This window comes from Patiria miniata, unplaced genomic scaffold (assembly GCF_015706575.1).
Source record: "Patiria miniata isolate m_02_andy unplaced genomic scaffold, ASM1570657v1 HiC_scaffold_7, whole genome shotgun sequence".
Lineage (NCBI taxonomy): Eukaryota > Metazoa > Echinodermata > Asteroidea > Valvatida > Asterinidae > Patiria > Patiria miniata.
The window spans coordinates 42,196,511-42,212,831 of record NW_024037074.1 but is presented as its reverse complement, the minus strand read 5'-3'; the positions used below and the strand labels follow the sequence as shown (position 1 = coordinate 42,212,831).

General features: G+C 42.6%; 2 protein-coding genes across 2 annotated transcripts; both read left to right on the top strand.

Annotated features, from left to right (window-relative positions):
• The first annotated feature begins 341 nt into the window (after positions 1–341).
• Positions 342–1,940, top strand: LOC119745189. Its single transcript, XM_038221412.1, has one exon. It carries the CDS (start codon positions 342–344, stop codon positions 1,938–1,940), a length of 1,599 nt encoding a protein of 532 aa, XP_038077340.1.
• A 6,601-nt stretch (positions 1,941–8,541) lies between these two features.
• LOC119744476 (proton-coupled folate transporter-like) lies at positions 8,542–13,574 on the top strand. Its single transcript, XM_038220411.1, has 5 exons — positions 8,542–9,526; positions 10,336–10,471; positions 11,242–11,321; positions 11,944–12,100; positions 13,220–13,574. Exons 1-5 carry the CDS (start codon positions 8,542–8,544, stop codon positions 13,353–13,355), a joined length of 1,494 nt encoding a protein of 497 aa, XP_038076339.1. The 3' UTR covers positions 13,356–13,574.
• Positions 13,575–16,321: the final 2,747 nt, after the last annotated feature.

The window sequence follows — 16,321 nt, the reverse complement described above, 5'->3', positions numbered from 1 at the left end:
ATATTCTTTCAAACTCATTGTCGTATGTCCATGCATTATGATACGTTCTGTGAGGGACACCAACTACACGTTCCATGAGTTACAGTGTGTATTAAAATGGCGGCGCCCATGCCACGAGTTCCTGTGAAGACTCGGTGAGTTCGTTCCATTATTTACTGGTTTGAAAGGACCCATAAACACAACATAGTAACAGCGGTGGTCCCAGTAAATGTTTGCGGACATAATCAGTGACATTTTGAGACTGTATCACGTCAGGTAGTTGGACATTTTTGTGGCAAAACAAACCGTTATTTTTTCGTCCAATTCGCCACGTACGTACGTGTGTCTAACGTACATCGATCATGTCGCAGTCACAGGGGGCGCCCTATAGTTCAACTTTGATCGGACAGCTCGATCCATATGACCAAGTAGAGGAAATCACCAACTACCTCGAACGATTGGACCTGTATTTCAAGGCCAATGACATTTCTCCAGCCAAGCAGTCTGCTGTTCTGCTGAGTTGTATCGGAGCAAATGTGTACAAAACTGTGAAGAGCCTTTCTGAACCTGTGGCAGTCACTGAAAAGACTTACGCTGAACTGTGTACTCTGCTCAAATCGCACTACGGGCCCAAACGACTGGTGATTGCTGAACGATTCCGGTTTTATCAGCGCAATCAAAATGCTGGTGAGACTGTAGCACAGTATTCTGTGAAATTGCAAACCTTGGCTGGACCGTGTAAATTCGGTTCTTTTCTTGATGATGCCCTCCGCGACCGGCTAGTTTGCGGCATACGCAGTTTGTTCATCCAGAAACACTTGCTCACTAAAGATGGCCTGACATTCTCCAAAGCCATTGAAATTGCCAAAACGCTTGAAACAGCCACAAAGGATCAGCAGGACATTAAGGCCCGGGGAGATAGTAATACTACTACAGTCCAGGCAGTCCATCAGGTGCAGCAGCGCCAGAAGCAACGCTCCAACAAACCTCCCATGAGAAGGGATCAGCGATCCTCGTACCCCAGACTGAGTGGTCCCCTTTGCCAGAATTGCGGCTACGCCTTTACCCATAGAACTTGTCCTGCCAAGGGACAACACTGTAAGAGCTGCAATAAGATCGACCACTTTTCAAAAGTCTGCCGATCAAGGCCTAAACAGATGCGAGCAGTTCTCCAGACAGATCCAGAACAAGAGAATGAAACCTGTACTTTTGCAGAGAACGAGTTCTTTGTCGGTGCCATACGCCGACAGCAACTGCCCATCGATGACGTTTGGAGACAAGACCTCCATGTACATGGACAGACTGTGTCATTCCTACTTGACACGGGCTCTGAGGTCAATATCCTCCCGCTTGACATCTTCAACGCGCTGAATGTCCCCAATAAGACCCTACAGCCGTCCTCAACTCGCCTTACAGGATTCTTCGGGGGAAAAGCCACACCAATCGGCCAGACCAGACTCATTTGCCAAGTCAAGGGCAAAACACAAAGCTTGCTGTTCCTCATCCTGCCTCAGGGAGAACCAGTCATAGGCAAGCATGCCTGTGACTCGCTTGGATTGGTCCACAGAGTCTACACTCTACTCAGCCATGAGAGTGTTTTTGAAGGAGGTGGATGTCTGCATGGACAAGCAGTTAGCATCAAGGTAGACGAAGCCACCACCCCTTACTGCGTCATGACTCCTCGTCGTATCCCCATTCCTCTCATGCCCAAACTGAAAGAGGAGCTGGAGAGGATGGAGCAACAGAACATCATTCAGCGTATCACTGACCCCACAGATTGGTGCTCGCCTATTGTGATAGCGCCGAAAAAGAATGGTGACATTCGCCTATGCGTAGACCTCAGACGACTGAACAAAGCAGTTGTCAGGGATAGGTTTACCACACAGATGACTTCAGCTGAACAAGGACAAATGCAAAATCGCCCAAACAAAGGTCGACTTCCTCGGCATGAAGCTCGATAAAGACGGCATCCATGCCGACCCTGCAAAGATCGCAGCGATCATCCAAATGCCACCGCCAACCACCAAAACCGAAGTCAAACGACTAATGGGGATGATCAATTGGCTTGCGCGATTCATTCCCCATGTCTCTTCAGTCGCTGCACCAATAAATGACTTACTGAAGAGTGATGTCAGCTGGGTGTGGGGATCACCACAGCAGTCAGCTTTTCGCAGCATTAAGACACTCCTCACATCAGCTCCTGCACTCACTTTCTTCTATGATCCAAATAAGCCGACCATGGTTAGCGCTGATGCAAGCGAATACGGACTGGGTGGATGTATTCTGCAGCAACAAGATGACAAACAGTGGAAGCCAGTGGCGTACTGCTCAAGAAGCCTCACTCCGTCTGAACGACGCCATGCGCAGATAGAGAAAGAGCTGTTGGCCTCGGTGTGGTCGTGCGAAAAGTTTTACGTATACCTTCGAGGCCTTCACGTCACCATACAGATTGACCATAAACCGCTGGTTCCACTCATCAACAATAAGGATCTGTGTGATGCTCCGCTGAGGTGTCAACGACTTCTTATGCGTCTCATGAAGTACCACTGCACTGCAGAGTACGTACCTGGCAAACTCCTCACTGTGGCCAATACCCTGTCTTGCGCACCCTTGAAGTCATCGGTCACTGAAAGCGACAACCTTCCAGACGAAGTTGAAGCACATGTCCATATGGTCACAAGCCACTGGCCAGTCTCCCAGGGGAAATTGGACGAGATCAAACGTGAAACTGCCCTCGATGAAGTGCTGGTGCAAGTCGCATCATACATTCGCAGTGGCTGGCCAAAATACTCCCGCGACATTGAATCAACAGTGTAGCTCTACTGGGAGAACCAAGACAACCTCAGCTTCGTCCAGGGGATCCTCACCCATGGTGACCGCATCGTCATCCCGGCAAATATGCGCCAAGAGATGCTGTTGAGGATCCACGAAGGTCACCAGGGAATATCAAAGTCCAGAGCCCGAGCTGCTCAAGCCGTTTGGTGGCCAGGTATTGGGAGCGACATTGCCCAGTACATAGAGAAATGCTCCTTCTGTCAGACCAAGCAGTCAGCACAGCGAGCGGAACCTCTAATCTCGACTCCGCTTCCTGAACGACCTTGGCAACGTCTTGCCTGTGATCTGGCAGAGGTCAATGGGAGACACTACACTGTCCTAGTCGACTACTTTTCGCGATGGATTGAGGTCCATCCTCTCCAGACAACAACGTCGTTGGCCGTCATTACCTTTTAGAAGGCCACTTTCACCCGTTTTGGCATACCTGAGGTTATCGTCACCGATAATGGGCCACAGTTCCTGACCGAGTTCAACCAATTTGCAAGTGAGTATGACATCCAACATCTCATATCTAGCCTAAACTACCCTCAGGCGAATGGAATGGCCGAGAAGGCCGTCGACATTGCTAAATCGATGCTCCGGCAGCCTGATCCTCTGCGAGCATTGCTGACCTACCGATCCACACCAATCCCAGGCCTCAACCTTAGTCCTGCACGCCTGCTGATGGGTCGCGAACTACGCACAACATTGCCAACACTCCCTCGCAATCTCCGACCCAAGGTGATCAACACGCACCAGTTGAAGGCAGCCGACAAGCAACGTAAGGCCAAGAGCGAGTCTTACTTCAACGAGAAGCATGGCGTCCGTCATCTGTGTGAGTTGAAACCAGTTGACACCGTGCGGATCCGCAACAAAACACATCTGAGTCTGGTGGGTGAGGTGGTTCGCAAAGCAGGTCCCCCACGCTCCTACATTGTCAACGTTCAGGGCGTCGTGTATCGTCGTAACCGTCGCCACTTGCTGCTTATCCCAGAACCAGAACCAGTTCTTGAAGTCCAGACCCCACCTGACCCAATTCACCCACAGAATCCCAAGCCAACAACAACAACAGTCAGACCACGACGCACAGGAAAACCTCCACGCTGGCACCAGGATTATGTGGTGTACTAAACCTGGCACTAAACTGGAACATTGGACTCTACACTCCTTTTTTGAATTTCAGATATTTTGGGGGATGCTCCCATTGTCTTCATAAAAATGACATATCGATGCAACGTTTGTGACTGATTGACTCTTGCTGTTGAAATTGTACTCAAGTCATTTGTCTCAGGTCACACTGCATGGATCGAGCTCATATCAAAAGCTTGTCAAAGCCAACCTACAGCATTTCATCTTCGACGAGAGGCAAGTCTCGTTTGACCATTGGACCTGAGGTCAAGTAAAAACAAACAGTTTCTCGTTCCCGCCTGCTCTCTTTTTCCCGCCTTTCTCTTTCAAAAAAAATCATACATTTACAACATGTGTTACACCCCCAACGGCCACGGGAGCAGCCGCTGCAGAGTGTTCATTAAAAAGACTGCAAAACTGCAAGAATAAAGACAAATGGACACTGGTTTAGCTTGGTGTGGTGGTCAATGTTCCTCACTCATCGAAGTCTTAGATCAGAATCACAAAACAATAGTAAAAACAAATGCACAAAATAACTCAATAAGCATGATTCGAAAATCGACTCTGGTATCGATAATAATATCGATTCTGTCCTGCTTCTGAATAAACATAATCGATTATATCACCTAAATCGATACTGGCCATGTCTCAACCTCACTGTTTATCTCTAGTCCAGGACTGACTCACTTCTAATTAGTTATGCATGAGTGCTTCCCATCCTGTGCTCTAACTATCAAAGAATTCATGCACATGTACAATACATACATGTCATCTAGTAGTACAGAATGTCCTGCAGTACATGTATGGAGTAAGCCAAAAAAAGGGTAAAGTTTATAATAGAGAAATCTCTGTCTTCAATAAAATAAAGTAAAAAGGAGTAAGCAAAGGAATCGTTCTTAATTATTCTTAACAGTCCAAGCATGAAACCTTGTCACAATGTCACTCTCCATAGAGTGGGACAATATAAAAGTTATAAATGACACCGTAAAAACTAGCTCTTAAGAACCTGGCAACTTCCGTCTAGTATACGCAAGTCAAAAGCAACTTAATATCTCTAAGAGCAGTCTCAACTAAACCTGGGCGGACAGTACTTTCTTGTAAGTACCAAGTTACAAAATAGTTGAAGGAAACGCCGTACCTGTCAGACTTATCTTTTCCATTAAAAGACAATCCAGAAATTAACAATGACTACACATAATTAGCAGGCAAAACAGGAAACATTTATGAAGGCAAAATTGAGTAAAGGCTAAAGTATTTGCCTCTGTACTCTGGCACACTCTGACCATGTGCTTTCTTAAAGACAAAGAAGCTAAAAGTTTAGCAGACTCTGGCATCACTTTTAACTAAACTTTATATCCTGACCAAAATGTACATGTTTCCTCTCTTCACTTCCATAATCTGTCATCAAGATAAAAAATGAAAAAGAATACAACATACCTGCAAGAATAAAGACAAATGGACACTGGTTTAGCTTGGTGTGGTGGTCAATGTTCCTCACTCATCGAAGTCTTAGATCAGAATGACCCAAGAACAAAGACCATCACACAGCCCTCCAGTGCCCCACAGGAAGTGACATCATATCCTGCCACATGTACCCAACAGCTGTTTCCTGTGAAGGTGGGGTATCTCACATGAAACAGTAGTTAGTACACTCATGTACTGATAAACATTAAATGCAAATGTGGTTCCAAGAAAAGTGGGGGAGGCAGTACATTAAAAAAATGGGGGGTGTCCCAATACTACAACACATGGTTTGACAATATATTGTCAAACTATGGAAGGCCATTTCAAAAATAAAGAATGCGTGTAGTTATTAATGTTCCTAATTATAACATGTGTTGTTTGTTTGCAATTATTCGGCAATTGACCGGGATAGCTCACGAAAGTCTCCCAACTTATTTCTAGTGGGGTTCCTTGTTAGAAGATGTGGAAGGAAATTACAGTTTTAGTGGCGGGAGGAAAACCTATGATATTTTAGGGAAACTCACAGAATCAGGTTGGGACTGAAAACCAAATCCACATATTGCCCCAGACGGGATTCGAACCAGGATCACAGCGGTGGAAGACGAGGACAGTAGCCACTGCGCTAACCTGATGCCTCCCCTGTACAAAGTACAGATCAACAAACGCCTTACACCAAATTGATAAATATGCCCCTTTAAAAAAAAAATCGGGTGTTAATATGTATATTTTGGCAAAATATGTAAACCAGCCTCAGCTTGTTTATGTCCATGTGGCAGCCCATACAAAATGGCACTTACTGTTTATAAACTAAAGAAAAGTCTATAGCTATAACACAAAAAAATTGTCGACAAAAACAAAAATGATAGGGATGACACTCTCCCCATTTTGATCCTCTAATCCCCTACTGACACCCTCGATGTGTAAATTGTCTATGAGTCCGTTCTGGCCGATGCAGTCTCTCTTTTTTAACAGCGGCTGCCTCTACTCGCAAAAGCATCACTGCAAACACATCTAACCTGGATTACATGATTAAAACTCGTTTATAACCGCCTTTGTAAACAGTTAAAACAATGCAATATTATGGTAGAAGAGCATCATGGCCTGTATACTGAAACAATGTTTAATTGAAGTGTTCATGGGTTCCTATAATGATTCACGTGCTTCATCGGCTTAAGTCAGTGCAGAGTATTTTCACAGAGCTGAGGGCGCCGTGTTCAAGTGCTCCTTAACGGCCAGAAAAGGAGAGTTGGGGGAGACCTAGGCTGGTTCCTGGTCCATCCACTGCGTATTTCGAATGATCCAAAGTTAGCGGGGCAGGGATTAGTCTGGGAGACCATCGCAAGTTAAATTTGGTAAATAGGTTTTGCACATTCAGGAAGTCGTGCGTACTTTGTACGCGAACCAGTACACACAAGTTTACGTTATATACCAAGTGTGGACTTTCCATTGCTTTCGTGTAGTTAAGAAAAACCAGTAAAAAAAATTCATTTTTCTCAAACTGTGAAAACTCTTTCAACCCAATTTTTTTCTATGATTCCCTTTAGTGTTTCTCTTCATTCTGCTACCGATAAACCTAACCCAAAAATGCCTCTAAACCTGTTTTCCAGAAATGGGGAAACACTGTGTGGACTTGCCAAAGTCCGCACAGTGTCTCCTCTACCTGGTTTATGTGGATATCTTTTGTTCGGAAGTCCACACAGTGAATGTAATGCCTGTACACTTCTGTGCGCACACGCTTTGTGTCCCTATCAAAAGTGTTAAAACGCGCCCTCTTTTGTTGGCGCACGGAGCCCAAAGTCCGGTATCTCTAGCTGCCGTTTATTTCACCTTTGCTCGATTTTACTAGTTTTTTTTTTTTTGCATAACTGCTATCTGGTTACGTTGTCAGCTCTGTTTACATTGGATCCTAATGGGACAAAAGGCAAACGTGTATTAAAAGAAAAGATGTTATCGCTAGCTGCTGCAGTAGACCCTTGAATGCTATCATAAAATATAGTCACATAATTGGTATTTTATAATATATGAACCTTTGGCCCGTGATTAGTATTGTTGAAGGAGGTTTACATCAGATAGCATATAAACTGCCGGCATGCTGGAAATATTTCCTCCAAGGCCTGAACTAAACAGGAGTAAGCATCAGTTGTAAACTGTACTTCAGGAGGCCAAGTGGATTCGAACGATAGGTAAGCTAATTTAGTCAATACTGATTCGCATTTTTGAGACAAAACTCTTTGCACAATCAACAATTTATAGCAATCCTGCTATTGTTTCATACCTGAACAAGACTAAACAAGGCTATAGTAAACCTGGTCATATACGTCGCATCTGACACCATGTCAGTGAGATAGGTACAAGGAGACAATAGCTGGTCAGCAAAAATACCAATGAGTAAAAGCAACACAACCATGCATAGTAAGTACCTTCGCTCAAGAGATATGTCGATACCAACAATAAGCATTATAGTTTAGTGTCAATAATTTCCTCTGGCGAATTTGTTGAAGTAGCAAGTCCAAAGAGGCACCTTTATGGTTAGATTTTAAAACTCACCTGCCATATAAACGTAGCGCTAATAACTATTGCATCGCTTAAGTCTAGAATGCTAACCTTTGAAATTTAGAGGGGACTCATATGATTAGTTGCCTTGATGAGTTTGCCAGGAACTCTTAACCACATAATATTATGAAGCCTGTATAATCTGAAATTCATTAACAGAAACGCGTAAAAAAGGGACAAATAAATCGTTTCACATGTAGCGTAAACGTCACACAGCGCACTGGTTTTGAAGTAAGGTTCCGGCCCCACATAATAACATTTATTTTTAAGAACGAATTTGCTTTTAAAAAAAATGGTTAAGTCTGTTTCCAATGAAGTGTTATGTCAACCGCCACCTTCAAATAATTCGAGATATGGATTATCACGGCATGTATTTAAGGTTACATTAATCTAAATGTTTTTCTTTTCATTCCTGACGCATCGAGTGTCATAATATGGGGACCTATTTCTTTTTCTTTTCTTTTCTTTTTTTTGCTTTAAAGGTAGAGGCCTACGCGCACTATAGTTTTTTGAAAAGGTGACTTGTAGATCTGTTTAAAAATTGTTGGTAGTACTATTATATATTCCTATAGGTGTGTAAAGGCCTGCCTTTAATCCTTAAGAATGACGGATAGCGAGACAGAAGTAACTCCCAACTCACCATCCAAATCGATGTCAAGTCTCGAGCGGGCCCAACGCCGTTGGGTAACGGTAGAACCCATCATATCCCTGGCAGTCGTCGGTTCCATTACCATCAGTCTAATCCGACCGTTCTACCTGAAGGGCCGTCTAGGCGAATCAATGTTTAACATCACAGAGCAAGAAGAGATTGCCAAGTGTCAAGCCAATAACAGCGATGGTGGTGTCATTGAGGATGAGATCCAGGCACAAGCTTCGCTTTGGTTGTTGTATTTGTCTACTGCTGCGAAAATACCGGTCGTAGTGAGTTCAATTATCCTTGGTACCTTAAGCGATCGGCTGGGGAGGAAGTTGTGTTTGGTAATACCAATTTTTGGTTTCATATGTCAAGAGATCGTGTATATCCTCTCTGTCTACTACAAACTCCCTCTTCCAGTTCTCTTAGTTGGTGACGTCATACAGGGACTGTCTGGAGGTTATATGTCGCTGTTCGCTGGTTGCTTATCGTATATCACCGACGTCACATCAGAGAAGCAGAGAACCATGCGAATCGCGGTGGCAGAGATGCTAATGCTTTTGATCGGTGGTATTGTCCAAGTGAGTTCTGGGTATATGTTGAGAGATCTTGGTCCCATCCCGCCACTAGCGATGGCATTGGGGCTTAATGTCCTGTGCCTGATGTATGTCGCCATTCCAGGTATTCTGATCGACACTGTAGATCGTAAAACCATTTCCGAACATCGTAAAGGGTTCAAGGAAGCTGGTATGAGCGTGGTGAAGCTTCTGAAGTTCAACGAGAATGGCCGTCGGTGGCAGATGCTTCTCCTAGACTTCTTCTTGTTCTTCGTTTTGCTGAATGTCAACGGAGCCATGTCAATCTACATCCTGTACGGTTCGGCCGAACCATTCTGCTGGTCTGCTGCCACCGCTGGATTGGTCGCAGCGTTCGGTTTGATTGCTGGGTCTATAGGTGGGTACTTTTTTTCTAAACAAATAATTGGGTCTAACGACAAGGGTGATGCCATTTAGATAGATAGTATTATGCAGTGCACAATTTCAAATCCCATTGTGTTACAATCGGCAAAGTCCAAAAATGTATCAAGTGATATTAATATAAATTGTGTGAGTCGGACCTTTACCACAGATTATATTTCGCAATTGCTATTCACTTTTTCATGTGATACGACTATAGGCTATTTGTTCTCCCGTTCAAGTCTTCTAAGAGAAGTTCTCTTCCACAAACGCTTTGTAAATTAGTGCATATTATTGTTACTTGGTATTTAAATACCCCGGTAAAACATTTTCAAATATGCAAAATACGAAATAAAATTAATAATAAAAAAGCTTAAAGTAAATTAATATCAATCATCCTTTGAAATTGTAGGGCCTTTACAAGGTTGTCATTTTGAATAAGATTTTGGTTCTAGTGATTTGTAGAGAACCGGTTTATTTTTCTGCAAATTATACATCCGTCAGCAGGCGCAGGCCAGCTATTATTAACCTCGTGCCTACGCTTGATAAGACAGGTTTGTAATTATTTTCACACGACACAACTGACACTTGGTATTACGGCCTGTGGCCTATGGGAATTATTTGAGCATATTCAGTGACCTGCACTTTGTCGGTTGGAAACGAACAACATCTTGGTTGCTTTCTTCGTTGCTTTCTGGCACCAGTTGACACAGAACGTTGAACAAATCAGTACAAATGATGTCTACTTCAGTCTCTTCCATATATGATTTACCGACAACAAAAAATTGCATTTTTGTTTTGATACAGGAATGGTGGCTGGCACCAAATTGTTTTCATGTTGCTTGGACGAGTACTGGATTATGCAAATCAGCTGCTTGAGTAGCCTTGCTTTCGACGTCGTTATGGGTGTTTCGCAATCGACAGCGCTAGTCTTCGTCGGTAAGTGTCAGCGGTCCACTGTACAGAGTCAAAGTGCCAGAGGTCTACTGAATTCAGAGACTGGAACTAGAGGCTAACAAAGGCCTAAGGGACGTACGGTATGGCCTTTATATTTGATAATTAATTGAGGTCTACTTATGGTTGACTCGTTGCAGTAAGGATTTTAAGTTTAGAAACCTAAACAAATTTCGATAAGAAGGCCGAGTTAAAAAAAAAAACTTTCTCGTCAGGGCTTTATGAAAAATAGAAAGATCCAGACGCTGTGATTTTTCCAAGATGGCGGACGGATTCTTCTATTTCTCGGCTCTTTTGCTGGTACAAAGGAACCGTTAACCTTTCTACATAGCTAAAATTTGGGAAGGAAACAAATTAATAGACAATATTGACAATATATTGGCAAACTATATTGTAAATGTATGATTTTTTTTGAAAGAGAAAGGCGGGAAAAAGGAAGCAGGCGGGGACGAAAAACTGGGTTTTTGTTTACTTGACTAAGGTCCAATGGTCAAACGAGACATGACTCTAGTCGAAGATGAAATGCTGTAGGTTGGCTTTGACAAGCTTTTGATATAAGCTCAATCCATGCAGTGTGACTTGAGACAATTTTGTCTTGACAAATGACTTGAGTACAATTTCAACAGCGACAGTCAATCAGTCACAAACGTTGCATCGATATGTCATTTCTATAAAGACAATGGGAGCATCCCCCAAAATATCTGAAAATCAAAACGTTTTTACTGAAAACATTTCAAATTATCTTTTTTTTTCAGCGAGTGCTCTTGGAGCTTTGCGTGGGATGGGAACACCGGTTGCACGATCAGTCCTGTCCACGATCGTAGATCCAAGTGAAATTGGTGAGAAAAGACTTTATGTGTAGCAGCCATCTTAGAGGGCAATGCCTGTCTTTAGCTGTGATATGCATGAGTGAACATTTTGTTCATTTTTTGATACTGAATTAAATTAACAAACAATGCCTTGTTAAAGGTTATTGATAAAGCGGGGAGCATTGGCAAAATGGTGGCAATTAATTGTGTTAGGCCGCGTCCGAAAGTTGTGGCTGCGGCTAGAAATAACAGGTCCGCCTATGGAAGCCGCTGGCTTGTGGCTACAGCCAATTCTCATAGTAACTCCGGACCGCAGCAAGTTGATTTGGACACGGCCGAAGAGGAAGCGCATCACCTGACACTCGGTGGCGCTGTTCGTCGTACATATTCGTGTGCGAACGTTGCACATAATAAAACAATTCACTCAACAGTTTCCGATTTTAAAGAAATCTGCGCTGTGCTGCAGAACATGGCTTTGCGCCATTCCTATCCTGTCCCTTTCCGCACTTTACCTTCATTGTCTTTTTTTCCTGGGGGAAGGGGTGTTGAGCCTGCCCCGTCGATAGGTAATTTGTAGTAATGGTAAGCACATGCAGTTGTAGTCATTAACCCTAATTTCTCTTGCACCACTTTCTTGTTTTCTTTTTCTCAGGCGCAGCCTTTTCCATCGTTGCCTGCATGGATACGATATCAAGCTTCTCTGCTACCCTGATGATTCCTAGCATCTATGCAGCTACGGTGTCATACATGCCTCCACTTATCTTCTATGTGTTATCTGGCCTGTCCTTCATCCCCAATGTGATTGTTCTGTAAGCAACATTTCCTTCATGTTGATTAACGACGCAGTAATACATTGAAGCCCTACTATTGTCGGTGTTGTCAATTATTCCTCACACGTGCGTCATTCGTCCCCAAGTCTAGTCACACGACCTGTGACAAAGGCACCATTTTGTTATGATTTATCCACTTTGCTTGTGATTTACATGTGACTGTACTGGGGATGAAGTTATGCTGATCTCGACAACACTGGCTTTGCGATGAATGAAAAGTATCCATAACGGTGGATTGTGCTGTATGAATAAGCCAGTTCGGTATTTCAACTGCGCATGCGCCCAATGATATGGGGCACGCACGGGCATGGTCACTGGTCTTCGGAATAATCGAACGCTCATCGAAGGTCCATGAATCATGCGCACGGAGACGGGCGCACGACGCATGCGTGTTAATTAGGCCAAAAAAAAAGTCTCCGGTTTCTGGTATGCGCGCGCGTCGCCGTAGCCATGCACGTCGGCAAAATGAAAAATTGGGTTTTTTTTCAATGTAAGATGATGTCTCAAAACCGCCAAACTCACTGGATTCCTGCTGCTGCAAAATTTTAACGTTTTTTTAGATTGGGGTATGGTCGAGAATAAGCTTTATGTGGCCTCTCTGGACTCCCATATATTTGCACTAAGTTTAGTCGGGCACCATTTGCAGTCATCAGCCGACATTTGAAGCAAAAAAATCAGGTAAAAAAAAAAAAAAGCCGCGTCGCCGCACCACTTTTTGGGCAAGCTCCATACCGGAGACTTTTGGGGGGGCCTTACAAGCAGGCGTCTGCGTAATATGTATCGCGTATCATCACGTCAGCGATCTTATCCCTAATGACCTTTGACATGGACTACTTCACCGAGATACCGAACTGGCTTATTGTGTTTCATTTTTACGCTCGATATCCAAGCATTACGCTCAGACGGAGATGATCAGAGTTGTAACCACGTTTTTTTCCAAGTCAAGTCAAGTCTCAAGTCATAAATACAGCGACTCGAGTCCGAGTCAGCGACTCGAGTCACTGACACTGGAGGTTATGTTATATGAGTTTGAAAGAATATGGCACAAACTTTGACGCAAAATGGATGATTCTGTTCCCTACTATTCCTCAATTGTAGAATCTTGCAGATCCACTGGCCACGCCGGAGAGGCTACGAACCAATCAAAGGCAGCAGCACCTATGACGATTGTTCAGCAGAAGAGGATTGGAAACAAAATCACACAACCTCCATGAGTATTCTTGAAACAGAATAAACGGATACCACATGTTTCTGAAGACCACTACGGAATATAAAAGGACTTGTTACCTCTATTTATTAAACGAGGCGAACAATTATATTCAACTTTTCAACTCCATTAATATGTTTACGGCTAGATGTACATTGAGTTTAAATTGGTACCTTCAAATTCTTCCGTCTACCAACGATAATAAGGCATAATATTGTGGAAAAAGGTGTATGGATTTTGTTATGAATGAGTTCATTACAAACATGATGGTAATGGACGTATCTAGCTTTTGATGTCAGGGGGGGGGGGGGCAACCGCACATCTGCGCCGAAATGTAGACATGTTTTTTTCTCCGGACACTTGCCCTCCGTAAAATAAAAAAGCGGGGGGGGGGGAGGGGGGGGGGGGCTGGTACCCATCTTCCAAATGGGGGCGCTCTTCAAATCTGACCATTATTATGTATACTATATTATTATATGGACAATTTCACGGCGCATTGTAATGGTTGTTGAGCGGGTTTTCTTTGGTGGGATTGATGTCAGAAGAACTCTATAAACACTTCAAATCATTGCTGACAAAAAAATTGTCAAAAAAATTCGCCAGGGGGGGGAGTGCCCCCCCCCCCACTAGATACGCCACTGGTCACAACCCTCACGCTCCAAAACCTACAGTGTTTATACTTTTGCACAGATTATACATGCTCCTTTTTGCAACAGTTTATAAACATTTGAACGCGTTTAATTAAGGGGCTCAATTTTGAGTCGGGTTCATTATGAAAGTATCTATGTTAAAAAAAATGCAGCCGTTTAAACTTTTGCAGCTGCTTCTTAAAGAAATTTGACCTTCAGAAAAACAAAATTGCAAACATTCCGATAACTTTGTAAACGCCTCATGTTTAGCTCGTGTTTACTTATATACATGTTTAACAGTGTTTAAAAGTTGAATATATCAATTTTTGATATATACGTTCTAATAAGATAAGATGGTGCTGGATTAAGAAACCCAAAGACGATCAGCTTTCTCGTGACGATAAAAGACTCCTTCAGTGGTATTTTGGTTTTGTCTGGAGATAAAAACGATGTGGCGTCTTAAAAATACTAAAACACAAGGATAAAAGACAAGACGTTAAGATGTGTTCTTTGTTAAGAACCCAATGCAGTTTATGGGGGGTATTATAGAGCTTCATGGGCCACATTAAAAAAAAAGTTAAACGTACTTCTAAACATAAATCGAGTTATATTCGTAATTTTGAAATTGTATATTGAATTCTAAATAACAGGTCAAATGTTTTATCAGTAATGGGACAAGGTTTTGGCTCAAATTGTTTTACCCTTGTGAAGCAAGACACTTTGATTGTGGTCATATCAAGCACTTTGGACCTCGTACTCACTTGCGACGTTCCTCCCAGTGCACTTTTGGCTCAAATTGATTGTCATGATGCTCTGGCTAGTATGGCGAAGAATCTTGCTGTTTCGTTCTTAATGTTGGTGAAAACTAACTTTATATTTATTAAAAACCACAATGACGTCTTATTAGTCCGTGGGACGAGGACTTTTTTTCTCTCACCACGCGGTCTGGTTCGCCGAATTTTATAAAACTTCACAGACATGTAGATTATGGTGTACTATATCGACAAAAACGTTGTTCCCCGATCCATACTTTGTTTGGGAATGAGAAAATCTGGGATAAAAACGCCAAAATTCTACATGAGAAAAAAACATAAGAAACAGTGCCCCCTATTGACACAGTCAGAAACCTTTTCTCACGCAATGACCGTCTGACTCCGAGTTCTGGCGGTCATTCTGACGCGAGTATTTGGTATTGGTCTCGCGCTCGAACGGCGGGAACACGCGACCCACGAACACACCGCACTCGAAACAGGATCTCACACCATGCACCTATCTGTCGTTGGTTGCAAGAATGATAAACCCGGTCCCGTGTCAAGAACAATTAAGACCCGCCCAAACTCGGCCAATGGGTTCTTCTTCCTATATTATAGTCTAGCTGACACTTCTTTCATATTATATTCTAGACGTATGTTGTTTCTCATTGGAATGCAAAAATATCACCGTTACAGTTTTGTCCAACATGAAATGATCACATTATAAGTTTAATATCGATGTAGCTAAACATTGATTTGATGGTTAAACCATCACATTTTGTGAAGTTTTATCTCAGGGTAACATGTTTTCAAAAATAATACAAGTGCGTGGCATCTGGTGGAGCATCGGAACTAGTTAGGCCTGAAATTAAAAAAAAAGGAATACAAATTTGATGCAGCCTCAAAAAGGAAGCGGGTGGGCCGTCGGGTTATTTGTGGTTTCACGGATCGGAATGAACGAAGCAACAACAAAATAATGAATCGGTTCTTCAAACAGTATTTAAAATAATAAAAACAGTAAAACTGTTTCGGCTGAAACAAATTGCAGTTGTAATGCTGCCACTGACAGCTTCCATATAGGGGAATATAAATTTTATTTTCTCTTCTTAAAAAAGTTTGCAATGAATTTGATGAGACGTTTGATGTTATACAAGAACATTATCTAATCGGCCTGTAATGTATACATGTTCTCATTTAGCTCGTTTGGTTAGTTGAAAATAAACAAGTTATGCTCATTCAGTACAGATTGAACAAATTTATGTAATCTAAACACCATTCTTGTTTGTGTGGGTAACAACTGTGCAGGTTTAAATCCCCCCCCCCAAACAAAAAAAATAAAGAATAAATAATAAATGAATTAAATTAGATTATATAGGTTTTCCCGCCTATTTTATAACGTTTATCATTCGAATTCACCTTTTCTAATATTCATATTCGTCCATCACCATCGATTTAGTGCACTTCCAACGTTTAATTTCGTCTTTTGTGTGACAATTTAAAATTCAGTTCAAGCAAATTCAAAGAAGAAGTCTATGTTTTTGAACCGGGGTATCGATTTCGTCTAGTCTACGCCAAACCTTGTTAGACAGAAATTTAATTCGTCTAATTGAAT

Excerpts from the sequence above, each read along its gene's own strand:
- LOC119745189 (XM_038221412.1), top strand. The coding sequence starts at position 342 with ATGTCGCAGTCACAGGGGGCGCCCTATAGTTCAACTTTGATCGGACAG.
- LOC119744476 (XM_038220411.1), top strand. The coding sequence starts at position 8,542 with ATGACGGATAGCGAGACAGAAGTAACTCCCAACTCACCATCCAAATCG. Across the intron at positions 9,527-10,335 it reads TTTGATTGCTGGGTCTATAG|GAATGGTGGCTGGCACCAAA; the intron begins GTGGGTACTTTT and ends GTTTTGATACAG. Across the intron at positions 11,322-11,943 it reads CGTAGATCCAAGTGAAATTG|GCGCAGCCTTTTCCATCGTT; the intron begins GTGAGAAAAGAC and ends TCTTTTTCTCAG.